Below are 27,284 nucleotides of genomic sequence, written 5' to 3' on the forward strand. Positions count from 1 at the left end.
AGTGTGTGTGTAGCCTGAGGGGGTGGTGGTGATGATTGGAGACTCACCACCCACTCAGAGACCTGGAGGTCAGGGAGGAGAACAAAACAACAGAAAAATCAATGCAATGCAAACACTGCCAGATATTTAGTGCCAGAGGCTAATCTCTGCTTCTCAGACTCAAGCACTTTTCTAACTGTAGGCGTGTGACTCCCGCAATAAAGGCGTCAGGCTCCAGTAGTTTCAAGGCACTCTTGGGACACTGTTTTTTTGTTAGTTTGACATGGATTTCTCAGGGGTCTGTGCTCAGCAGTGGGAGGGCTGCAAGAAGAAAGTTACATCTGAGCTGTGAGCACAGCTCTGCATTTCAGCTCTAAGCTAGAGAGGTGAAATTGAAACCCAGCTTCTCTTTAGAAACGAATTGTCCAATTTGGGGTAAGGGATAAGGCAGTACGGGGAGAATAAACCTGTTAAGCCATGTTGTATAGTACAGGACCTGTTGCCTGGCCAAGGATTTGGGAGAAAAATGGTGTCAGAAACCCAGGTTCAAATTCCAGCTCCCAAGTTAATAATAATGACCTCACTTTAGGCAAGCTTCTTAATTTAGTGTTTTTCTACATCACAAGGGGATTGACAACTCAGCAGAGTAGAGTGGCTCATAAGCTTTGGGGTAAGACTGCTTTTGAGCTGATTTGAATTCGTTTACAATTTACAATCTGTGCACCAAACAAGTTACTTCTCTTTGCCTGCTTCCTTATATGTGAAATGAGATTTATACTTGGATGTAGAGCATTTAGTACAGTACCCACACATAAAAGGTGTTCTAATTTCCCCCCTCCATTTCCTATGGGCAATGTGAAGCTACTATGGGATGGAGATCAGGGAATTAGAGGGCACAGTTCAGGTTTATGGCAGTAAAGTGGTTTGGACAGGCCAGGGTTATTACAATAATCCAAGCAAGACATAAAACTGAGAACCTGTGTGCAGGAGGGAAGCAATAAGATTTCTGTGAAGAATCAATAGGGCCTGGCATCTGGTTGAACATGCCAAGGACAATTACCAGGTATGAGACATGGATCAGCTGGAGCACTGGTATTGGTATTGGGTGAGGAGAGAAGAGGGAAGACAAGTTTAGCTGTTGACATGATTTTAAAGTGGCAGCTGCAAAAGAGGGAATAGCAATGTGTACAAGAAAGGGTGCTAGAGTGCTATCACCTCACACCAGCTAGTGTAGTAAAATAAAAAACCCCAGAAAACATGCTGTGGAGGATGTGGAAAAACTGGAACTCTGTGCATTTTTTTTTCCCCTCTGTGCATTGTTGATGGGAATGTACAACAGTGCAGCTACTGTGGAATGAATGGTACAGTGGCATGGCAGTTCCTAAAAAAAAAAAAAAAAATTAAAGATAGGATTATATTACAGTCCAGTGACTCCACTTTAGGGCATATACCCAGAATTGAAAGGAGGGTCTTACAAAGACATTTTATACCATGTTCATTAACATTATTGAAGATAGCCCAAAGAGGAAAGAATCCAAATGTTCATTGATCAAAAGATAAATAAAAGGTGGTATGGTATATTTAAACAGTGCATTATTCAGCCTCAAAAAGTAAGGATACTGCCGAAACCGGTTTGGCTCAGTGGTAGAGCATCGGTCTGTGGACTAAAAGGTGCCAGGTTTGATTCCGGTCAAGGGCATGTACCTTGGTTGCAGGCACATCCCCAGTAGGGGGTGTGCAAGAGGCAGCTGGTTGATGTTTCTCTCTCATCGACGTTTCTAGCTCTCTATCTCTCTCCCTTCCTCTCTGTAAAAAATCAATAAAATATATTAAAAACACCTAAGGGGAATAAATGATGCCAGGGAAACATCTGCTGGCCCGTTCACAGAGAACCCAGTGAGGGAGGGGACAGTGAAAACGATTAATAGACTGGACACTCAGGAGGTAAGGTCCAATGGCATGCCTTCCAAAGGCAACTCTTGCCTAACAGTTTAATGAAAGAGGTCATTCCCTATCTTAGGAAGAGATTTCAGGGTGAAGGTTGGCTTCCAAACTGTACCCAGTTTTGAAACAGTTGACCAGTTTTGAAGCATCCATCTTATATAAAAACTGCTGTTTAAAATTTTAACCCTGCTATTTTGGCTTCTGTAAATGCTTGCTTAAATAATAAGGAAAATAAAACTACTCCCATTTCAGAGAGGCCATTAAACCTTCCCCAGATTAAGTTATCAGTGCTGGTGCCAGGCCACGCCTTTGGTTGAGGTCTCAAAGCCCCAGCACATAGGCGCTTTTTAAGAACTTGCAAAGGAGACTGGAAAACCCCGTATTTGGGAGAGAAAGAGGGTAAAAAGGTATAAATACAGGAAACTTTCAGTGCGACGGGGCCCAGAATTTGAGACATTTTCCTCTGGGCCTGCACATAATAATAATAATAATAATAATAATAATAATAATAATAAAGGGGACTCCATCTAAGTGTTGCTTGGTTCTTCTCTGGTTTTCTGTAACAGTTTTGATACTGAGCAGATATTTCTGGCAATACCCAGGCACTCTGCTAAGAGCTAAATTCCTATTAAAAGTCAAGCCCTGCCTAAATCGGTATGGCTCAGTGGATAGAGCGTCGGCCTGAGGACTGAAGGGTCCCGGGTTCAATTCCGGTCAAGGGCATGTACCTTGATTGCGGGCACATCCCCAGTATGGGGTGTGCAAGAGGTAGCTGATCGATGTTTCTCTCATCGATGTTTCTAACTCTCTATCCCTTTCTCTTCTTCTCTGCAAAAAATCAATAAAATATATTTTAAAAAAAAGTCAAGCCCTACTATTAGCTAAAACTGTCAAAATTTAGCTTTTGAAAAGGATTTCATGTTACAGAAGAGGTTTCAGTTGGGAATCTAAGTTAGCAATCAACTTTACATAAATTTTAAGGGTGTGATACTATTATGCAGAGAGAGGAATTGATGCCGACCATACCAGTGTCAGCATAGCAAAGAAAGCCAGGCCAAAGCAGTGCCCCACCCACCTTTCAACAACAGGAGAAAAGAGGGACAGTCAGTGAGACAAACAATCTGACCAGTACCATTTCAAATCTGGGGTTTACTAATGATTTTTTACTTTAAATTTTCTCTTGCTTCGAAAATTATGTGGCAATACAACTACAAAACTAGGAAATGAGATAGACATAATATTTTATAGGAAACATGTTTTTCAGGGGAGAATGAAATGGAACACGGCTTTAAAAATAGCAACAGGCCAAAACCGGTTTGGCTCAGTGGATAGAGTGTCAGTCTGAGGACTGAAAGATCCTGGGTTCGATTCTGATCAAGGGCATGTACCTTGGTTGCGGGCACATCTCCAGTAGGGGTTGTGCAAGAGGCAGCTGATCAATGATTCTCTCTCATCCTCTAACTCTCTATCCCTCTCTCTCTCTGTAAAAAAAAATCAATAAAATATATTAAAAAAATAAAAATAAAAATAGCAACAGGAGAAAAATCTGGAAAATAATGTGGAATAATTTGATACCAAACAACTGTAGGGCAAGATGGAAAGATCTGCCATTGCTCTAGGAGTGAACAATAGATTAAGAAATTGGTATTGCCTTTTTACTGAATGCAACTATTTTGCAAGGTGAATATTTAAGGCTAAACAAGGCCAGGAATTTTGGTGTCTGAAGACTATCACTATTCTCTTCCTCTCTCAATTAACACCCTCCCATGGAAAGAAGAAATAAATAAAATGGATAGGTAGCAAAGTACCTGCTTACTTAAATTGTAGCTCTCACTCTGACATTTGTAATTCAGATGGCTCCAGGCTAGAGCTGCCCACTATTAACCCATTATCAACTTTACCAGGCCCTAGACTTTAAGAAGATCAAAATTAGTGCATTACAGGTGTGTTTAAGATGATGTATCAAGGGCTGGGAATGTTTGGGTAGTATGAGGGAGAGGGGTGCTGGTGAATGTATAGAACTGCCAGCATTTTATTACTGTTCTTAAGTTCTCTGGAGCACACAGAACTATCAGCTGCACAGGGTCCACAGCTCCTATGCCAACCAATACCACTTACCTTAACTAAGTGAGGATAGAATGGGATGATTTAAAAACAAAACAAAACTTTATTGTTGAGTGTGTTACAGATATCCCCTTTCCCCTGCTCCACCCAGATCCTGCCCCATTGCAGGCCTTCATCATCCTATTGTGACCATAGGTGATGCACATATGCATATGTCTTTTGGTTGATCTCTTCCCCCTGTCCCCTTCTCTCTGAGATTCAGGACTGTTCCATGTTCCCTTGCATCTGGTTCTATTTTATTTATTTTCTTTATTAGATTCTTTGTTCATTTATTTTGATTTTTAGATTGAGTTGTTGATATGTATTCATTGGCATTTTATTGTTCATATATTTTATTTTTATTTTCTCTCCCCCCCCCCCCCCCCCTTTCTTCTTAAAGAATACCTTTCAACATTTCAAGTAATACTGGTTTGGTGGTGGACTCCTTTAGCTTTTTCTTGTGATCTTTATCTGACCTTCCAATTAAAAAATTTTTTTTTTTTTATTGATTTCAGAGGAAGGGAAAGAGTAGATAGAAACATCAATGATGAGACAAAATCATGATTGGCTGCCTCCTGCACACTCCCCAATGGGGACCAAAACAGAAACCCAGGTATGTGTCCTGAACCATTGACCTCCTGGTTTATAGGTCAATGCTGAACTGCTGAGCCATGCTGGCTGGGCTGACCTTCAATTCTAAACGAGAGCTTTGCTGGGTAATCTTGGTTGTAGGTCCTTCATCACTTTTGAGTATTTTTTGCCATTCCCTTCCAGCCTACAAAGTTTTTGCTGAGAGATCAGCTGACAGTCATATGTGTGCTCCCTTTAGGTAACTAATTGCTTTTCTCTTGCTGCTTTTAAGATTCTGTCTTTAAGCCTTGGCATTTTAATTATGATGTGTGTCACTTTGGGTTCCTCTTGTTTGGGACTCTGTGCTTCCTGGATTGGTAAGTCTACTTCTTTATCAGCTAGAGGAAGCTTTCTGTGATTATTTCTTGGATTTTTAATATCTTGTTCTCTCTTTGACTTCTGGCATCCCCATAATGTGGTAGGCTTGAAGTTGTCCCACTACTTTCATATTTTTGGATTTTGCTTTCCTGCTTCCTCACATTCCAAATCATTGATTTCTCAGAATCCTCTCTATTGTCGAATCCCTGTAAATTATTATTGCAGTTAATGTATGTTTACTTTCTGACTGAAATTCTAAGATTCTTAAAGTCTAAGTCCCTTTAAGTTCTCAGTAAGATCCTTGAGCTTCCTTATAATCATTGTTTTGAACTCTGTATCTAATAGTTTTCTTCCATTTCTTTTAGTTTCCCCTCTGGAGATTTCTTCTTTATACATACACACACACACACACACATTAATAATAAAGGGTAATATGCAAATTAGACCCAACATATTCCATACATCAGGCAGAGGTAGTTAGGGGCGATCAGGCCAATAGGGGAGCAGTTAGGAGCCAGTGGTCCTAGATTCTGAGATCCCAGACTGGAGAGGGTGTAGGCTGGTTTGAGGCATCCCCTTCCCCTGTGCACAAATTTCATGTACAGGCCCCTCTGGTATGTTTCTGTATATTGATTTAAGAGAGGGAGGTAGAAACGTGAATAATGAGAATCATTGGTTGGCTGCCTCTGCATGTCCCCAACTAGAAATTGAGCCCACAACCCAGCATATACCCCGACCATGAATCAAACCATGACCTCTGGGTTCATAGGTGGATGCTCAACTGGGCTGGCCAGGCTGTTCTTTCATTTGTGAAATTTCTATTTTGTCTGCTTCCCTGTGTTTGTTTATATGTATTAGGTAGAGCTGCTGTCTCCTGGAATTGGTGAAGTGGCCTTGTGTAGTAGGTGTCCTGTAGGGACCAGTGGATCTCCCCAATCACCTCAGATGGCACTGTAGGTTCACCTCTATGTGGGCTGTGTAGCAGTTATAATTGAGCCTTGATTTCTGTTGGCATCATTGGGGGAGTTTGACCTCCAGGCCCTTTGGCTGTGAGGACCTACCTGCTGAGACTACAATAGAAGAGGTGCTGTGCAGGAGACTCCTCTATGGAGGACTTGCTTCAGTGGGGCTTTGGTGCTCACTGAGTCTGCCCCTTGAGTATGTGTAGAGTTCTAACCTAGTATGGTCTGAAGCTGTTAACCAGGTGCACTGGCTCCGGGGCATTTTGGGAGGTGCAGTCAGTCCATGCCTGGGGCCACCGGGCCAGAGCTATGAAGACAGGCTGCTGCGTGTTAGGTCTTGCTGACACCAGCTACTGCTTGATTTTAGGAAAGTCTTTCAAGCCAGGACAGGCTATTCATATGGAAAAGCAGCTGCAAACAGTACGGATTGGACTGCAAATTAGATGGGGAGATGACCTCATGGAATCACCAGAGCAAGTGAATGTGAGCCAAATATGGCTGCCAGACAGCTCTGTGAGAGGTGGTGGCGGCCAGCACAGGAACAATGACTTCTGAAAACACCTGTCTGGGAGAAAGCTGCCCCCAAATTCTTGCCCTGATGATGAACAATCCAATTCCTCCATGTCCCTGATTTCCCCAAGCTGCTGCCAGTGGGTCCACGTAAATTTGTGTTGGTCCTTTAAAAGGAACTGTCTGGGTCTCCTGCAGTCTCATTGTCACACAGCCACAATTCCTATTTATGTAAACTTCTGAGCTCTAGAAACTTCGGCTGTATGGTATGGGACTGGAACCCCTTACTCCTCACAGGCCTCTGCAGCCAAGGTATCCCTCCTGAGGAGCGGAGAGAAGGAAGCTACATGGGGGTGTTGGACCAGCCCATTCCATCTCTATCAGTCTCAATGTGCTTTCTCCTTTACTTCTCTAGCTGTGGAACTTTCATTAAATCAGATTTCAGGTGGTTCTGAATGATGGTTCTTCTGTATTTTGGTTATAACTTTGATGTGGTTGTGGCAGGTGATGGAGTACTGACATTTGCCTATGCCACCATCATGACTTTTTAAAGAAATTCTTACCTGAGGATATGTTCTTTAAAAAAAAATATTTTTATTGATTTCAGAGCAGAAGGGAGAGGGAGGGAGAAAGAAACATCAATGATGAGAGAGAATAAATCAGCTGCTTCCTGCATGCCCTACACCGGGGATCGAGCCTACAACCTGGGCATGTGTCTGGACCAGTACTTGAACCGTGACCTCTTGGTTCATAGGTCAATGCTCAACCATTGAGCCATGCTGGCTGGGCCTGAGGATATGTTCTTATTGATTTCAGAGAGAGAAAGAAAGAAACATTAACCAATTACCTTCCATACACCTTCTGATCAAGAATCAAACCTGGAACTAGGGTATGTGCCCTGACCAGGAATCAAATTTGTGAACTTTTGGTACACAGAACTATGCACCAACCAAATGAGCCACACCAGCCAGGGCTGGGATGACATTTTCTTTTTTGTTAATCCTCAGTGGAAGATATTTTTTCCATTGAATTTTAGAAAGAGAGGGAGGCAGGCAAGAAGGGCAAAAAATAGAGACAGACATTGATTGGTTGCTTCCCACACATACCCTGACTGTGGGCTGTGGATCAAATCTGTAACCAAGGTATGTGTCCTTGACTGGAAATTGAACACATGACTCCTTGGTGCAAGGGCTGACACTCTAACCACTGAACACCGCCAGCCAAGACTGGGACGGAATTTTTGAAGTAATAGCATTTGGAACCTAGAATAAACCTCTGTTTTGATGGGAGTTTGCCCTGATAATAAAAGTGACACATGGACACACACAATTCACACATATCAGAGACTTGCTATTTTAAGAATGTACTTTATACAAAATAACCAGTTCATATGGAAATAAATCTACAGACCTCCAAAGATCAAAAAGCTTTTTAAAAAGTTCTTTCAAAAAATTAACCAACGCACAGTATTGAACTATTGAGGTAAGTGTCGCTCTTAAACAGGGCATCAGCAGAGCACGACAAAATATACACAATATAAAAATAAATACCATTCCCCTTTCCAGTATTGGCCAGCAAAGTTCAGAACCTTTGCAGCAGGCACAAAGAATCCCTGATGCTGTGTGCCACAGGCTAGTGGACACTGGCCTGGGCTCCCAGGAGCTGTGTGCAAGGCAGGACGATGAGGTGCCTGATCCCAGTTATGGAAAAGGGGTCCCACAAGCATCTGAATAGGGGCTCAGAATTTTCAGTAACTTATTAAATATCTATACCCGTTTCCAACCCCAATGCACAGGAAAATTAGTTGGTTATCAGGCATCTCTACATAAAGGTTCAGTAAATCTCTGGTACAGAATTAAAGAGACTAGCCAGGAGACAGCTTCTCCAAAAGTCTGTTTAACAAAGGTCCTACAAAACAGAGGATAAAGCTCATCCTGCAGACAAAGCTTGTGCACAGATTCGTATGAGAGAAGACATGGCTCAGTGCTCCAAGGATGCATGGTAGATTCCAACCTACCAAAAAAGAAAAAGGGGGTCTGGTTTCTTTTCACACAGAAAGCATCAATCACAGTCTTGCTTCCCAAACAGGGATGTGAGCCTCTGCATGCTCAACCAAAATTCCAAGTATCTTCTCACTGTAGTGTTGAACAGAGTGCTGTCTGCAGAATACTGCACTGCAGAAAGCCCCAGGTTTGAACAGTCCTTCACTCTCATACACAGAACCAATTCTTACAACTAGACTCCATGCAGAATCCAGTAGTGGGGAGGGGAGAGCAAATGGACTGATAGACACAAAAGGGAGCAATAATGCTAGAAAACAAGGCCTTTCATTTCCTTAATAACAGTTTCTCTGAAAGCATATCAGGACTCTGACACTATGTAATTGTCCTTGCTTTGGGACTGCTGGATTAAGACTTCCTGTGAAGTTTCAATACTACCCGTCTTAAGAGTAGTATTTTATGTACAGATTTGAAAGTCCATTAAAAAAAAAGCAAGAAAAAAGTTCAACCAACAAAGGAATTTTGTGTTTTGGACAGTTGCAGTTAGTATAAATAACGATACAGCAGGTAAGTGCCACAGACACCAAATGGTTAGTCAGGACAAGCATTTCCAAGGTCTGAGGACTAGGCTAGGACATGTTGACACAAGCTGAGGTTTGACTGAACTAAAAGGTACAAACTACCACAAAAATAAACACAAAAAATGAAGATGAGCATGGAAAAGTTTGCCTTTTGAGGGCTGTTGGGCTCACTGTTAATAATAAGCTCATATAAACGATCAGAAGAACCAACCTAAGGAGAGATGGAGTGACTTCACATTTTATTTTTAAAAATTGGATGGAAGAAAAATATGAACAAGAATCTGCATATTTTGTCCTTCCATATTCTCCAAATGCTTACCATAATAAATTTTAGCCAATACCTAATTTTTTTAATGAACAGACTCTGAGGGGGGGAAAAAAAAATCCAAACCAGAAATCTTAAAAAAAGGCTCTCCTTTTCATTCTGGATGTTTTATTTATTTTGGGTCTTGGGGAAATATTATCAACTCCAATAAAGGTTAGCCATTAATGTAAAATCAAATAGGTGTGAGACTCATCCTTCAGAATGCAGCTGACCTTCTGAGGGACCACTGAGTGCCAGCACTCTGACAAGGCTGCAGTGATCTGGTGTGTAAGTCTCACCCTGAGAGCAGGACTTCTTAGGATCTTACACTCTACTGTCTAATATGCATTTCACCAGTTACATTATCACCATTCATTCCCTAATAGAGAAGATGGCAAATGCATCTGCTTAAGACACTTGGAAAGAGTGCCAGAGGAGAAAGAACAGGTGAGTAAAAAAAAAGCTTGCTAGGGGAATGTGTGGACGAGTAGCCTATTGCAGTCTATCATGCACTCCTGCAATCCTACAGCTCTTGATTTCTTCTAGAATATCTTCACTTCAAAGGCCAGTTAAAGCTCAGGATATACCAGACAGGGATGAAGTATATGTAACACACAATCAAATGCTACAGGATGTAGCAAGGCTGACGTGTTTCTGTTGCCCCTTTTCACAGTGTGATAATACAATACAGTAGTTCAATTTCCTATCATCTGCCTTAATTATTTCATCACCTCTCTACACACCAAGGAAGATTAAGGATAAAAGAATTCACTGATTTTTTTCCCTATACTGTTCACAGCTTCTAACAATAGGGGATAAAGGACTGGGAGTGAGAAGAAAGGGTTACAGTTACCTTAATCAGTATGTACACAGCTGCTCAAATGCAACCAGGGTGGAAAGAAAGGGTACATATCAGCCAATTATTGCTTCCACTCTTCTATCCATGCTCCAGGGAGTTCAGCACAAAACAGTCCCTACAGCGTTAGCATCAGGGAAGAGGACCTATGTATGGTTAGTGTGTTCCTAATTCAGGAAGGAGAAAAGGCCTCTCAAGTCAGCTTTAATGTAAAAAAGAGAAAGGCTGTCAGTGACAGAGTGCTCTGGGCCACAACCAGGTCTAAGCCAGAACTATGCTAGCTATAAAGACCAATTAGTCTGTCATTTCCTGCTTTTTGCACACACACAGAAACAGAAGTAGTAATACTTCCACCATGCTATCTTCCACACTAGCTTAAGGGCTGGTTGAAACCCACCCACAAACCTAATCTGCTCTTCCTGCAGAGAATGCTGACCTCTGCATTTCTCTAAACCAGATTTGCCCACAATATGTTTCTAACAAAAACTAGGATAAAATTAGAACAAAGCCTCCAGATTTATTCCACTTAAAAGCATGCCAAATTTAAAATTGAAGTCTATTAGAGAAAAATTCATGTTGTCAGGCACCTGTGTTCTCTATTCAATTCTGTCTTGCCTGAGCCATGAGCCACACTGCCAGGTCAACAAGAATGCTTTTATTTGTGTGAATTTTCCTTATACTGGAGCTGTGTCTTGGGGTCCATGTGTATAACATAAATGTTTCCAATCTGTTTCTTTTCCTAAGGATAGCATATGTTTAGCAAACTTTAAAAATGACAGTTTCACATTTCATCAAGGATGTTGGAGTGAAAGGTCCTATTGGCACTTCACAAATAAATTTATAAGTAAATAGGACATATTAATATATGTGGGTAGCTTTTCCATTATCCTAAAGGCATGCTTAAAAATATGCTATTCTTAAAAGAAAAAAATTACTAATTTCAGGGCATTTTCCTTAGTTCTTTCTTTGTGGGATATTTATATAAGCCCTAACTGTGGTGGCATCTCAACTAAAATCAAATACAGAATGCTAAACAGGGAGAATCCAGTGTAATTCACTTCTAAAACTGTAATAAAGTAATTTAATACTGTAAAATTGTTTCCTATCACATATTCGACAAACATTCCCAAGAACATGTTCTTGAAAGCTATTTTAAACCACCAATGACTTATTTTACATTTAAAATAAGGACTATATAGTGAAATATTACTAAATTCAAACTGTAAACCTATAAAACATTTTCCCTATTCAAAACTGTGCAATTTCTTTATTGATACTAACATATACAAACCTGAGTAGTCACTTCCACAAAATGTGATTTGTGCCAGAAAGCTTTGTGTGATGCCTTCCAGATCACAGTCCCAGCAGGTCTGTGAAGAGGATAAATAATTGTCTCTTCTAAGAAGAAAATACTCCATGATCCCAATTCCAGAAATGGGTTTACAGCTCTGGTAGAGCTGGTGGCAAACCAGGAAGGGCACTGATCTCCCAGTCTAAGACCTGGGCCACCAGACAAAAGGGCAGCCTGTCTTCCCTTCTGGACGAAAACTTCTGGAAGGCCATGAGAGACTCTGCCTCCAAACTGAGAAACTGAACAGTTAAGGGGCAGTGGAATAAAACTCTCTGGGCTGATATATTCAGTGTGATGTGATTGTAAACAGATAAGGATGACTCCAGTGTGGTGTGCCCACCATAGTTAGGACTTCCATTTTTTCCAGATTCCTACCCACCTTCCCAGTTTATGTACATACATTCACCACCAACAACAAAAATTATTTTAAAAGGCAACATGAAAATTCTGTAAACTGGACCCAGCTCCAAAGACAATACCATGAGTAGTTCCTTCCCCAAATATATACCTGAGTTTAGCTGCTCATGAAAGTTTACAAGCACCACTCGATTCCATGCTTATGTATGCCCCTCCCAAGTTTTAGATGATTTTCCTGAACAAGTCTCAGGACCTGGAAGCTATCACTAACTACAATTCATTTGTTCTTGACTACCAGCCATGCAAGAGATCCCTGACCAGGACTCTTGTAAGCTGTGTGTCAAATTATTTGAGCAGAGTGGTTCTAGGGGCACGGCTCCAGCTCCTGGATGGCATGAGGTGGTACATGTGAGGGGGCGTGACAGGATGACAGGAATAAAGATGGCGAGGATTGTTCCCCGAAATTCTCCATGTTCCAGGATTCATGTGCAGCTTTCTGTTTTCTTAGGGGTTGTTTCCTCCTTGGACTAGCTCTGGGAAAAGCAAAACAAGGATGTTTAAAACAAAATTTACATTTGTGATAATTGTTAAAAAATAAAAAATTAAATAAGCCAAAGACCTGTTCTTGTAATCTGGGAAAATGGCTGGATTTTGTTTCCCCATCCATTTTACCTCCAGAGGGGCTCAGAAGTGCTAGACCTCCCACTCAAACCCTACCAGTATCTATAGACTTCTTGTACACCAGGAATGACAATGCTGCTGCTACTGACAACTACTCTGCGGAGGCCGAGGGAGACTATGAGTGAGAGAAGAATGCACGTGAAATCTCTTAGCACAGTGCCAGGTACCGAAGCAGCACTCAAAAGTAGCTACTATTATTTCAAAATCTGATTGCCTAGTCCCTCAAAAATCAAATAGGTAGAAAGGACAAAATAGGCAAGGGATTATATCAAAATACATGCTGGTGGCCAGTTTGGAAAAATAAAGTTTAAATAATCTCCAAATAGCTGATTACATAAGTAAAGGAGAAAGGAACATGTGGCAGGAGTAGAGAAGCTACCCCCAGAGGGCTTCTCCTCATCTTTCCACTGCTGAGTCAACCTCAAGCACAGGGCCTGTAGCACTTTCTGGGAAAAGTGTCTGTATTAACAGGACACCTTAAAATATATATTTTTTTAGAATAGCAATGAAGTCATGAAAAATGTGGGGTTAGATGTGCAGTTGAAAATCCACATATAAGTCAGCTCTCCGCATCAGTGGATTCCCAATGCAGATAGGGACTAGGTACTTTTCTCCTACTACAACCTGCAGGAATAAAGAAGCTCTGCCGAAACCAGTTTGGCTCAGTGGATAGAGCGTCAGTCTGCGAACTCAAGGGTTCTGGGTTCGATTCCGGTCAAGGGCATGTACATTGGTTGTGGGCACATCCCCGGTGGGGTGTGTGCAGGAGGCAGCTGGTCGATGAGTCTCTCTTATCGATGTTTCTGGCTCTCTATCCCTCTCCTTTCCTCTCTGTGAAAAATAAATAAAATTTAAAAAAAAAAAAAAAAAGCTCTAATTTTTGACTCCTCTTACCTGATCAAGAGTATGTGTTTGGGACTTATGTGGTGGCAGCTCTTCCTGCAATGTTGCTGGTGCTGGGGTCTTTGGGAAAGAGGACTGTGACTGGACTGGATGCATTTGCATTCTATAGCCATGAGAGAGAAAAAGTTAAGAATTGAAGGGAAAAAAAGATTCTTTAATCATGAAGATCTCAGCCAGCTACTGCCTTAATTATTAATGTGATTAAATTGGAAATCATCAATACTGGGAGGAAATTGGCATTATGTGCATCTAGGGCATAATGTAGTAAGTATATGACCACTTATTTAGTGTTTAACTAAACTGTAAACGCAAACAGTAAAAATTCAGAATTTGGGACATTACATGAGAACTGGCCAGGGCTCTTTGAAGACAAAAGAAAACAATACAATGATTTTGGGAATGCTGTAAAAGAGACTAAATAGACATTATAACCAAATGTAAATACCTTGATTGGATCTTGAACGAAAAAAAAATCCGAGGGACAGTAGGGGAGGGTGGGGATAGGGGAGAGAGATCAACCAAAGAACTTGTATGCATGCATATGAGCCTAACCGGTGGTCATGGACCGCAGGGGGCTGGGGGCATGTGTGGACTAGGGTTTGGAATGGGAATGGGGGGGGGGGGGGGGGAGGGATGAGGACAAATATGTGATACCTTAATCAATCAAGTAATTTTAAAAAATCAAAACAGCCGAAACTGGTTTGGCTCAGTGGATAGAGCGTCGGCCTGCAGACTGGAAGGTCCCGGGTTCGATTCCGGTCAAGGGCATGTACCTTGATTGCGGGCACATCCCCAATAGGGGGTGTGCAAGAGGCAGCTGATCGATGATTCTCTCTCATCGATGTTTCTAACTCTCTATCCCTCTCTTCCTCTCTGTGAAAAATCAATAAAATATATTAAAAAATAAATAAAAAAATAAAAACAAAGAATCATAGCTATAAAAGACATTTTGGGAACAACTGGAGCAATTAGGACTCTATATTAGATACTATTAATATCCTTTTCCTTGGGTGTGATCAATAGTTTAAGATTGTGGTCCAGGACAATGATCCTTATTCTTAGGATATACATATGGAAGTATTTAGGGATAAAGGGTCATGTTATCTAAAACTTAATTTAGAATGGTTTAGGGAAAAAGGCAAAACAAAAACAAAAACAAAAAACAACCAAACCAAACCAAACCAAAAAACAAACAAAAAAAACAAAAACCCCAAACATATTTAGAGGTAGAAAACAAATATAAAAAAATGGTAAGTGCAGGAGGGTTTGAAGGTAAGGTTTTCTTAGGCTGGCGCTAGGGAAGGGAATGTAGGGTTTTAAGTTGGATAAAATTGGTTTTATGATTAGGTCTCGTAACTTTAACTGGTATGAGGAATAAAACTTGAATATGATGTCCTGTTGCCCTGCAGGGTTTTTGCCTTAGTCAGAGTATATATGAACTCAGAAACAATGTTGCAGCCCTTGATTACAGCTCACAACTGTGGCCATAATGTTTCTAGTGTTAAAATCTAACTAAACAGTCATTTCAATGTCAACTCATTTTCATGAGGGGGAAAAAATGTCAAAGATAAAAATCAAACTTCATGGCTAATACATTTCCATTAAGTCGCCATATCAATGATTCAGATGTTCTTCTTGGTCCCAGAAGACCACTAAAGTTTATCTTTATTCCTGCCGAGACCGGTTTGGCTCAATGGATAGAGCGTCGGCTTGGGGACTGAAGGGTCCCGGGTTCGATTCCGGTCAAGGGCATGTAATTCGGTTGCGGGCATATCACCAGTAGGGGGTGTGCAAGAGGCAGCTGATTGATGACTCTCTCTCATCAATGTTTCCAACTCTCTATCTCTCTCCCTTCCTCTCTGTACAAAATCAATAAAAAAACATATTTAAAAAAAAAAAAGTTTATCTTTATTCCTAAGGCCATTTTTCTTTTAAAAACTATCATCTACTTTTTTTTTTTTTTTCAGGGAAAAATTAATCAAATGCAATCTTACCCTGATGGTCTGTATGTTTCTTGAAAAGGTCTCCTTATTCCACTTCCAGTGCCTATTTGTTCCATCATTACAGCCTGAAAGTGGCCCAGGCCCTCTTCCTGACAGTGGTAGATGGGGCCCTCCTGAGAGAGGCCATTGGGCTGGGCAGCCACTGGATGGTGAGGCGGGTGAACAGCCACAGGGGAAGAATATGCCCTGGGCTGGAGATGACTGGCTGGCTGGTGAGGTGTATAGGAAGGCCTTGTTTGTAGCATCACACCCTGAGGTGGGAAAGCAGATGAACCAAACCCCATCCCTGAACTCAGAGGTGATGGAGGAGTCCCATAAAGATACTCGCTGGCTGACAATGAACTCTGTTGCTTGGTAGCTGCATTATGGTTGTCCAGGTCTAAAAATTCTTTGGGACTCTCTGGTCTCTCCATAGATTCATCTGGCTTCTCTTCCTCTGGACCAGGATTCTGCCCATCAGTTGCAATGATCTTAGCAGCCACTGCATCCATGCAGGTTGGGGAAGTTAAGGCAGCATTTAGTGTTTCACAGCCTTGTAGATTAGCCATGGCATTCTTATCTGAGAAGAGGGGTCTTGGAGGGGGTGGCTGGTTAGGTGGGAGGCCACTTGGGCTTCCCAGGGGAGAAAGGTGTCTCTGCCAATCAGAAAAGTCCTGTGGACATGTGTAATAAGGAGTTCGCTGATAGTGATGGTAGGAAGGCTGAGGTGGTGGCTGGTAGGAATACCTCATTCCTTGGTGGGGGCGATAACGGGGAAAGACTCCAGAATGAGGGTTGTTAGTATGAAAGCCCCTAGAGGGAAAATGCTGAAGATGTGATACTGAGGGTTTACCTCCCATCACAGGGCCAAGGCCTTGCAGGCCTGAACTGATGTGATAATGTGTACCTGAATTTGGGTATTCTAGGCCAGACATGTACAAGGGAGAAAACTGACTGACAGTTCTTTCCATCAAATTGGGGTCTGCATTGGGAGGTGTAGCTGGGTTCTGTCCTGAACATGAAATGGTTTCCTGCAATGTTTTACCTCTGGGGCCCTTCCCTTCTGATCCACAAGTGGGTACTTCAACCACCACTCCATTTTCAGACAGAGCTCCTCTATTTGCCAGAGTGGAGAGGTCCCCCATACATCCCTGGGCTGCTGGGCTGATGTAGCCACTCTCCGAGGGCCAGGTATTTTTGCCCTTTGTTGCCTGACAGTTGTTTTCAGATGCTGAGGAGTCATTTTTGAGCTCTGGGCCTTCTGCTTCCCTTTCTTGTGGCGAACTCTGCTTGGTACTGTTGGTTGGTAAGGGTGGTGTAGTGTGAGGTAGTTGTCTGAGGTACACCCCCTCTGAGGCACCAACTCTTTGTGGCTTCTCTAGCCCAGGTAAGGGATCTGCATAAGAAAATGGAGAACAAAAGAACAATTCAATAGCTGAAATGATACCAATGGAGGTAATAATGAAAAGAACATGATAAGCAGTCAGATTAAGGGGAGTCAGGGTTGAGGTGGATGTGTAGTCATTCAAGCCTCAGCTAGAAAATTTGAGAATCCCTGAAAGGAGTCACGATGTTGAGACCCTTATACACTCCCTTGCGTAGACCAGGAGGCAAGATCTAGAAACTCTACAGCTACTCAAAAGGTTTGCCAAGTAATAGAGATGTTCTTCTTCCTGTGTTGTCACCGAAGATTAGTGGATGGGTGTGAGATGACTCATGACTCATGGACTCCCAACTAGATGCATGTGGAGTATGGCAGGAGAGTATGGTTGTTATAGAAGAATTGTAGACCAGGCTGGGAAGCTCTAAAACTTGACACAGTGAGAAGACCAGGGAATGATGGCTCACAGGAGGCCAGTCCCCAACCTGTGGCCTATCAGAGCATAAGCTCCACAGTGACTTTATTTTGTCCCCGTCCACACCCTCAGTATTTGCACAAAATGGGAATCAATATTTATTGAATGAAATAAAAAATCTTATTAAAAAACAAAATTGATTTTAAAGAGAGAGGAAGAGGGAGAGAGAGGAACATCAATGTGAGAAACATTAATTGTTGCCTACTCCACATATCCGGACTGGGGATCAAACCCCGCAGGCCTTTTGGGGCACAAGACAATACTCAACCAGCTAACCCACTCTGGCCAGGGAAAATCTCACTATTCTTCATTCTGAGTACATATTGGTATGTGTCCAGGGAATAAAAGGATAGAAATAGACTTTAAAATATTGAAAACTTATTTCATATACTTCCAGGACAAGAAAATTTAAAGGCAGTTTGATGTCATGATTAAAAACGTAGATGCAGCTGAAACCGGTTTGGCTCAGTGGATAGAGTGTCGGCCTGCGAACTGCAGGGCCCTAGGTTCGATTCCGGTCAAGGGCATGTACCTTGGTTGCAGGCACATCCCCAGTGTGGGGTGTGCAGGAGGCAGCTGATCGATGTTTCTAACTCTCTATCCCTTTCTTCCTCTGTAAAAAAATCAATAAAATATATTTAAAAAAATAAATAAAAACGTAGATGCAGCTCTACCTAGTTTGGTTCAGTGGATAGAGCGTTGGCCTGGGGACTGAAGGGTCCTGGGTTCGATTCTGATCAAGGGCACATGCCCGAGGCAGCCAATCAATAATTCTTTCATCATTGATGTTTCTATTTCTCTCTCCCTTCCTTTCTGAAATCAATAAAAATACATTAAATAACAACAACAAAACAATTGTGGATGCTGGATCCAGTCTGTCTGGGTTCAAATCTCAGTTCCTCCACTTACTAGGTAGATCAGAACAAATCATCCACTACCTTTGTATCTTGGACTTCCCACCTGTAAAAACAAGACTAATATAAAATTAGCTAACTAGAAGACTTGTTCTGAGAATGAAATGAGTTAATATACCTAAAAGCCTCAAAAAAAGTGCCTGGCACTCATTTGTATAGTGATCACTATTGCCAGTTTGGATCTTTGGATCAAAAACAATACCATGATTGGACCAACCATGAGTAGTTCAAGAAAAAGAGGCTGAAAAATTAGTTTATATTTGGCTTGATATTGTGTAAAAAGATTATTCATGAATGAACAGCTTAGAGGGTCAAAAGTAGGATAAAAGTGACTAAATTACCTCGGTCATTTTCAGGATCTTCTATTTCACTGTTTTCCTGTGTCCTCCCAGGGTTTCCCAAGGCAGGCTTGGGGGCTGACACACTAACTGATGCTGAGTGAGCTCCCTGTGGAAAAGGGCCAGGTAAATGTGGGGGAGCAGGCTGTCGGGGGTGGTAAGGCACACCGGGCAGGCAAACGCGTGAGGAAAGCTGCTGCATGGCGATCATCTCTGGGCTGTCCATCATGGAGTCCCCTCCTTGCACCCCTCTCAGAACCTGGGAGGGTGCTCCAAACAGGGGACTCGGTGCTAGAGGTGGCTGTAACCGATGCCCACCAGATTTACAGTGTGGTCGCATGTACCCTGAAGAAGGAACACCATGAGGTAGAAAACTTGATTGTTCAGTCCACTGGTTTGGAGGAAGAGGTGGTCTCATCACTCGGGAATCCATCATGTGACCAAGAGTGTGAGGCAGGTGGGATGGTCCTGGCCCCATGAGGGGCTTTTCATCTGGCCCTAAAGGTCTTGGGTTTGCAGCACTGTGATTCCCATTCCAGACAGCAGGGTATACTCGATTCAGGTATTTGTATGATCGGTACATGTGGCTGGGAGGAATTTCTGAGCTTTCAGGAAAGTCTGGGGGTCGGGCTTGAACCCCTCCAGGCCTGGGAGGAATAAATCCTGGCTGGAATTGAGTTGGGGGATACATATTTCTATCCTGACTGGGGCCACTCATCTGCCCAAGAGGCAAGGAACCAGGATGTGATCCCATGTTAGAAAGGTGCCTCAACCCCCCACACATTTGCTTCTCTTCAGGCGTGCCCAGCCTGGGTCCTCGATGCTTGTTAATTCCAACTGGAGGCTGGCAACAAGAAAAGAGAAGACAGCGGCATTCACCAGACCCACAGAATCAGGTATCTCTTGTAATGTGCTTCATCTATAGATTCTATAGAATAGGAGATAATTAAATTTAACTTGGTTAGACACTGCATTTCTAAAAGTTACCTTGGAGACTCTCTATACCTCCAGGTAATGAGCAGTTTGCTTACCTGCAAGGCAAAAGGTGGCTGCTGCTGCATAGGCTCCCCAGGGTGTGGTTCTGGGACTCTGGAGGAGACATATATACTGGCAGGATCTGATCCTCGAAGATGGCCAAATGTTCCTGGTTCTGCTGGCCTCTGGAGGGTATTGAGTAAAGGCAAGGAGTGGGGAGGGGAAAGGAAGAATAGACATTAGAAAGAAAATAAGGACTTTCCTGCCGAAACCGGTTTGGCTCAGTGGATAGAGCGTCAGCTTGGGGACTGAAAGGTCCCAGGATCGATTCCGGTCAAGGGCATGTACCTTGGTTGCGGGTACATCCCCAGTAGGGGGTGTGCAAGAGGCAGCTGATCGATGACTCTCTTTCATCGATATTTCTAACTCTCTATCTCTCTTCCTTCCTCTCTGTACAAAATCAATAAAATATATTAAAAAAAGAGGACTTTCCTGAAGACGAACATAACAGCACAGAGTAGGAGTAGTTCCAGAGCCCAAAGCACTTTTCCTCTCTAGGAGAGACAAACTTCTGTTTATCTTTTCCATTATTGCCCCCTCACTGACAAGAGCCCTTTTAGCTAATATACCCCCCCTAATTGTCTTCCACCATGAAATTTTAATCATAGATAGGCTGTATATCCTATGTATTGTATGTTGCTCTGTGCTTTTTTTTTTTTTTTTTTTTTAATAAATCCTCACCCAATGATGTATTTATTGATTTTAGAGAGAGGGAGAGGTAAGAGGAGAAACACTGATTGGTTGTCTCCTGTATATACCCTAAGGATTGAATCCACAACCTACCAGGTATGCCCTGACTGGGAATTGAACACATGACATTTTGTTGGTGTACAAGGTTGGGGCTGTACCTCTGTGCTTTTATTTATAATAAGACTTGAGACATTTTTATTCAACTTCCCCTCCATGTTCATAATGTGTGGTTCAAATGATTAAGAGACAGGATACTATCTAATAAAGAGGGAATATGCTCATTGCTACCACACCCTCAAAAAAGGTAACACCCACAGTCACAAGATTGCAGCGCCCAGTCCCCTCCGCCCTGCCCAGGCGACAGGCACGCAGCATGGCCGGGCCCATTCCCAGTTGGGTCTGTCTGCTCTGCATGCCTACCTCCAGAGCCCCCAGCTGCCCAGGGCTGGCCCAAGGTGCAGGCAAGCCTTGAATGGCAGCTGCCCAGCTGCTTAGGGCTGCCCAAGGCTCAGGTAACCAGGGCCAACTGAGGCTTGCGCTTTCCCCTGATCCCCGGTTGCCTCCCACCCCTGAAGGCTCCTGGATTGTGAGAGGGGGTAGGCTGGGTTGAAGGACAACTCCCATCCAATGCATGAATTTTCATGCACCAGGCCTCTAGTTTAAAATAAAGGAAGAATAAAGGAAGGACAGATGAGGGGGGGAAAAAGTACTCATATACAGCAAAATTATCAGGGAAGAGAAGCCAACTGAAAAGGCTTTACTTTCCTCTTAATTCACCAATTAGGAGTAACCTCAGCAGAATTTCTGCTATTTCTTACCATCTGATTTAAAAGGGGTGCCTGGTTGGGCATCCCACCATAATGCAGGGGACGAGGAAGGCCTTGGTTACTTGGTGTGCCCACCTTCGGAGGGAGCTGTGTAGAGCTGACACTCTGACCAGCCCCAGAGGAGGGAGCTCTGCGTGCAGGTGGCAATGATTTTCCTCCATTCTCCACTGGCTGTTGTTTCCTGCTGGGCCCTTCGGAGTCCCTGGAGCGGGTGCAAATGTGGCTTCCACCACTTCGCCCAGCCCGACTCCGTCTCTTCTCCCGCTTTTCATCCTCTCTGATCCAAAATTCTTCATCTGTGTCTCCATCTTCGCCAGGAAAATGCTTCATCATTGCCCGATGGAAACACCTCTCTAAATTATCCGACATCTTGGTATACTCTACAGGAAGATATAAGAATTTCCCTCCAGCTACAGTTTTTATAGGCCACAAAGACAATTGTCCTACTGATAAACAAAAGATGTTATTGGGGCAAACTGAGTTTCTGAACTAAGAGGCTATAGGCTGCATGGCTGATAGTAACTCTAGAAACCATTAGACTAAGCCAGTAAAAATACTAAATATAATCACTGAATCTGTTTAGGTTTTAAACTAAGGCACTCTAAGCCACTGCACGAATGACTCCAAGTTTCCATACCTGACCCATATATAACCATAGATAGCTAATCAAGTATGCTTCCCAAATGATTTAAGAATCAGCTCTATTGCCGAAACCGGTTTGGCTCAGTGGATAGAGCATCAGCCTGCGGACTGAAAGGTCCCGGGTTCGATTCCTGTCAAGGGCATGTACCTTGGTTGCCGGCCCATCCCCGGTAGGGGTTGTACAAGAGGCAGCTGATCGATGATTCTCTCTCATCGATGTTTCTAACTCTCTATCCCTCTCTCTTCCTCTCAGTAAAAAATCAATAAAACATATTAAAAAAAGAAAGAAAAAAAAAAGAATCAGCTCTATCTAGGTAGAGTTATCATCAGTGGTACACTGTGTTAAAGAGGCACAATAAAAATGACCTAGACTGGCCTGTAGGAGAATGAGAAATAACCTGAGCCCAGCTGCCACCAGTTGCACTCTCGTATTGTGAGAGATAGGAGAGAATTCCTGACACATATTGTGTAAGTGATTAGAATGGCCAATCCCAGCGCTTTTATTTATTTATTTATTTAAAATATATTTTATTGTGCCCTTGAGCAAATCAAATTCGGGACCCCCCCAGTCCGTAGGCTGATGTTCTATCTACTGAGCCAAAATGAATAGGGCCAGAATGTATATTTCTAAAAGGCATTTTATTCTTGGTTACAATAATTCAGCCAATGTAAACCCAGAGCAAACCCCTGCCCCACTTACCACTACTTTCCCCATTATATTTTCGACAATTCCTGAACATTGTCTTCATGTCATTTACAAATTCCTCCTTGGTACAGTATAAGCCTCCATTTAGTTTCTTTTCCATGCTTGAAATATCCATTGGGACCTAAAACAGGACACATTTAATTACAATATGCTGGAGAAAACATCTCATAATCAATATATGGCAAAGGGATCATGCTGTTTTGAGTTAGTCAAAAGCCTGGTGTATACGATCAGCAACCCTGACCCTCAAGGAACAATAAATAAACTCAAGCAAAACACAACAACAAAAAGCAAGAGCAAAAAACAAACATCATGACAGGTGTAACTGCATAGTAGGTTTAGCTACCTTAATAATTTGATAATAGTTTGGGGCATATGATTCATCCACAGGTTCTAAAAAGGGCCAGGAATCCTTGTGAGCCTTTACCACATCTAGAACTGAGAGCCAAAGAAGACAGCTTAATAATCTCACATAGGAGTACTTTTATCAGAAACAATAGTTGAGAATGGGACTGACCTTTATACATGGCAGTGAAATCATCATCCAACTCAAAGCTGTAAATCATAAATAAAAAATCAATAGTAACTTTGATCTCTCTTTAACTCTCTTACTTTAAAAACAGACATAGTTGGTTGCACCAAGTTTTGGAATAGATCCAATAATTTTTATTAATGTTAAGTTTATAACAGTGGTTAACACACCAGAAAATAATTATGAATTATATGAGGGTTAGCATAGATGACACAAAACTTATCATTATGTTAGTTATTTAATAGCACATTCTTTTCCAGGTCTTATTTTACTCTAACGAGTATTTGTGATATAAAGAATAATCCAAAAAAGCATAAAAAAGAATGAGAAGCTCATGAAGATAGAATATTACCTACCAAAGAGTATTGTTTTAAGGATTAAATGAGAGAGTACTTAGCACAATGCCAAGTGCTTAATAAATGTTACAGGTTGCTACTGTTAGTATCATTAAATACTCACAGATCTTTAATCCTTTTTTCTTCCCTCATGGGGGAATTAGGGTCCAGGTGGGAAAGCTCTGGGGGGAGCTCCTTGCCTTGAGCCAGCAGCCATGCCCTTTCTTCCCTGAGCTTTCTCCTCTTAGCTCGGTCTACAATGGACACAAAGCATCATGGTACAAGTGAGTTAAGTAAGTACTCTCTACTTAAGATGTTGATTAAATATCCTTATCATTGTGAGAGAAGGAAGAAATAAAGATCATAAAGTAGTATCATGAAGTCACCTGTGCTTCCTTTGCCTGTCTCTTTTTGGTAATTATGATGATTCTATAGATGGAATACTGTTTCATCTTAGTCATACTGAGTTCAAGTAGAGTGATGAGGGTGATAAGGCAAGCACTTGAATGTGAGAGGGAAAAGAGCAAGGCTGAAGAATAATGAAATTAGAAAAAAATAAAAAAATAGATGACTGAATGAGGGGATTATCCTTGTCACTTCCTTTTTCTCTCGAAAAAGCAACGTAGTGTTGGCTTGGTGTGGCTCAGTTGGTTGAGCATGATCCCATGCACCGAGAGGTTGCCAGTTCAATTCCTAGTCAGGGCACATGCCCAATAGGGGGTGTACACAAAGCAGTCAATTGACGGTTCTCTCTCATTGATGTCTCTTCCCCTTGTTCTTTTCTCTTTTTTAAAAATCTATAAAAACATATTAAGAACAAAAAAAGTAACATACATTTTTAGGGCAAGACTCTCAAATCAAACATATACAGGATTTTATATGTATCTACAAGTTCTCAAGATTTACAAAAACATCCATGCACTTCCATAGTATATGCTCTTCAACCAATCCTTAGACTGGCAGCTGACCCTTACATCTGGCTGGGAACAATGGAAAACATGCCAGCTGGAATTGGCATAGAACTGGAAGGCGGGTATGATTTTTTTCTTTTTTTCCCCTCGTAGATATGTCCACAGGGCACTCAATGCAAGTAGGGAATCGGACGGTCAGGAGAAAGAGAAACACAAAGGGATGAAGAACCATTTCAGACACAAAAACGGAAGGGAGAAGCCAGGATAGATCTTGTTTTCTCCCCTAACGGATAGGCCCCTTGTCTTCTATTGCTATCAGCATGACATGATTCTGCAAACAGTGTTTTCCTTGTTAAGTTCCATTTGACTTGTAATACAGTATTTCTCAACTTAATAATAATCCTTTTCTAGTTGACTGCAACTTTTTTGCAATTTTTAATAGTAGAGGCCCAGTGCATGAAACTTGTGCATCTCTCTCTCTCTCTCCCCCTCAACCCAGATTGCAAGAGGGCCAGTCCAGGCTGAGGGGCCCTGCGAGAGCTCTAGGGTGTGTCTGGCCCATCTCGCTCAGTTCTGATAGGTCGGACCCCAGCAGCAAGCTAACCTACTAGTGGTCAGTGCATGTCATAGTGAGCAGTTGAATGGCCTTAGTATATTAGCAGCATATTAGGCCTTTATTATATAGGACTAGAGGCCCAATACATGAAATTCGTGCAAGGGTCTTGGCCCTCCTCTGCCACTAACGTGGCCCTTGCTGCCACTTCTGCTTCGGCCCCAGGAGGTCATCTGGAAGGACATCTGGTCTAATTAGCATATTATACTTTTATAATGACCATTATAAAAGGTTATAATGACCATTCTTTGAAAAACTCTTCTTATGCATATGCATGAAAGCCCTCTATGATACAAATCCAGCAGTGCAATCGCTAGACAGAGAAGTACAGAGGATAACAGAGGCATTATCAAAGTGCTATAGCTATTAAAGGTTATACTATTTTTTCAATAGTGATTTTAGTACCTCATCCTCAGGAGGTATGATAAAAGTTAGCATTTTGCCAAACTAATGGGTATGACATGGAATTTTGAAGGTTTCATTATTTTTTGTGTTAATCCTCACCTGAGGATATTTTTCCCATTCAATTTTAGAAAGTGGAAGAGATGGGGAGGGACAGAGAGAAAAATAGTGAAGGGACACATGGAATGTCCACCTTTTGCACTAAGATTGAGCCTGTAACCGAGTTCTGTGTCCTTGACCAGAATCGAACCTGGGACCCTACAGTCTGTGGGCTGACATTCTATATACTGAGCCAAACTGGCAAGGGCTCATTTTCATTTTTCTGATTCAAATGATAATGAACAAATTTTCAGTTTATTGGCCACTAAAGCAAACCTCTCCTGTGAATTTCCTGCTTGCATACTTTGACCATTTTTCCCTGTGGATTTCAGAATTTTCAAAACATATTTTCATTGATTTCAGAGAGGAAGAGAGAGGGGAAGAGATAGAAAAAACAATGATGAGAGAGAATCACTGATCGGCTGCCTCCTGCAAGCCCCCACTGGGAATGAGCCCAACACCCGGGAATGTACCCTTCATCAGAATTGAACTCTGGACTCTTCAGTCCACATATTAACGTTCTATCCACTGAGCCTGTCTAGGGTGGATTTTGGAATTCTTACTGATTTGGATAAGTGCTTTAAATAATCTTTTTGATTAGTATGAAAATTTTCTTTTTCTACTCCATGGTTTGTCTTTTCTCTGTTTATAGTGTTTTTGCCATATGTAAGTTTTATACAATTAATATATCAATCTCTACTTCCCCTATGCTTTCCATGACTGAACACTCAGTGCTGGAGTTCATCTAATTCCCTGAATACATATTCCAGCCTGCTGATTTTAAAAATAATTAAAAAAAAATTTTTTTTTTCAGTTTGAAAGATGTGTTTAATTTTTTTATCACTTAAAAAATAATGCCCAAATATAAGTCAAATGCAAAAACGTATAATACATCTATAATTAAAGAACCCTTTCCCAGGAATGCAAAATTATTGAGACATGTTTATTTTCCCTCTTTTAAAAAAAATATTTTTATTGATTTTTTACAGAGAGGAAGGGAGAGGGATAGAAAGCTAGAAATATCGGAGAGAGAGAGACATCGACCAGCTGCCTCCTACACACCCCCCACCAGGAATGTGCCCGCAGCCAATGTACATGCCCTTGACCGGGACCTGGGACCCTTCAGTCCACAGACTGACACTCTATCCACTGAACCAAACCAGTTTCGGCTATTTTCCTTCTTAAAATGGCTTGTCCAGGTAATATATGGCTGCAGATGGTAAATTCACATCACTCTCTATATTGCTTCCCTCCCTTAAGTCCACACCACTGTGCTGCCGGCCCTGGAAACAGAATACATGTAGGCCTTACAGATCCAGGGCCCAGTGGACAGACAGGCTCTTGTCTTCCACGCTGTCAACCATGTCTTTGATCGCATCCCAGTCGAGCTTGCTGAGGATGCTGCCAGTGCTCTCAGAGGCACTGTCCATGCTACCCTTCCCAGTAGGGGACACTGGCTCTTCTTCAGTTGGTGACAAATCTTGTAGAAGGGAACTGTGACTTCCGTGAAGAATCTTGCAGATGTCTGAAGGCACTAGTCAAGGACTGACCACAGTCTCCTCTCTCTCATCCTCTGCACACACCTGCTCCATGTGAGGGCCAAGCCCAGCGCTCCTGTACGATTTTGAATGCTGTAGACAGGGAGCAGCAGAGCCTTTCCGGAAGGTGACTGGAGAGTGCACACCTTTTCTCTGTGCCCCTAGGGCTCCACCAGCTTTATTCTGGGTAGAAGTGACAGTTCCATGTGGACAAGGTGAGCTCTAAGGTTGCTCGAAAGATTTCCCTTTTGTAATTTAAATTATTTATTGTTTAAAGTATTACATGTCTCCTTTTTACCCCATTGACCTCTCCTTTGTTGTTCTCATCCCCTAGTCTGCTGATTCTTATTGATGTGTACCTAAACTGTAACCTAGTTTTAAGTTA

At 42.1% G+C, this 27,284-nt stretch overlaps 1 protein-coding gene across 2 annotated transcripts in view; it reads right to left on the minus strand.

The window, feature by feature from the left end:
- Positions 1-7,797: 7,797 nt before the first annotated feature.
- Positions 7,798-27,284, minus strand: part of CECR2 (CECR2 histone acetyl-lysine reader) — a 209,816-nt gene continuing 190,329 nt past the window's right edge. Inside the window, exons 9-18 of one of the 2 annotated variants that reach the window (XM_084878526.1) lie at positions 23,461-23,590; positions 22,987-23,024; positions 22,816-22,907; positions 22,464-22,590; positions 21,197-21,501; positions 19,601-19,729; positions 18,573-19,413; positions 15,474-16,857; positions 13,471-13,582; positions 7,798-12,428 (exon numbers count right to left, since the gene is read on the minus strand). In XM_084878526.1, the coding sequence (XP_084734652.1) occupies positions 12,423-12,428; positions 13,471-13,582; positions 15,474-16,857; positions 18,573-19,413; positions 19,601-19,729; positions 21,197-21,501; positions 22,464-22,590; positions 22,816-22,907; positions 22,987-23,024; positions 23,461-23,590 (3,164 nt within the window). In that variant the 3' untranslated portion in view covers positions 7,798-12,422. Of the gene's footprint in view, positions 12,429-13,470; positions 13,583-15,473; positions 16,858-18,572; positions 19,414-19,600; positions 19,730-21,112; positions 21,502-22,463; positions 22,591-22,815; positions 22,908-22,986; positions 23,025-23,460; positions 23,591-27,284 lie in introns of both variants that reach the window. The other variant, XM_084878525.1, reaches the window with a different exon arrangement.

Source organism: Pipistrellus hanaki, assembly GCF_964339955.1.
Source record: "Pipistrellus hanaki genome assembly, chromosome: 3".
NCBI lineage: Eukaryota > Metazoa > Chordata > Mammalia > Chiroptera > Vespertilionidae > Pipistrellus > Pipistrellus hanaki.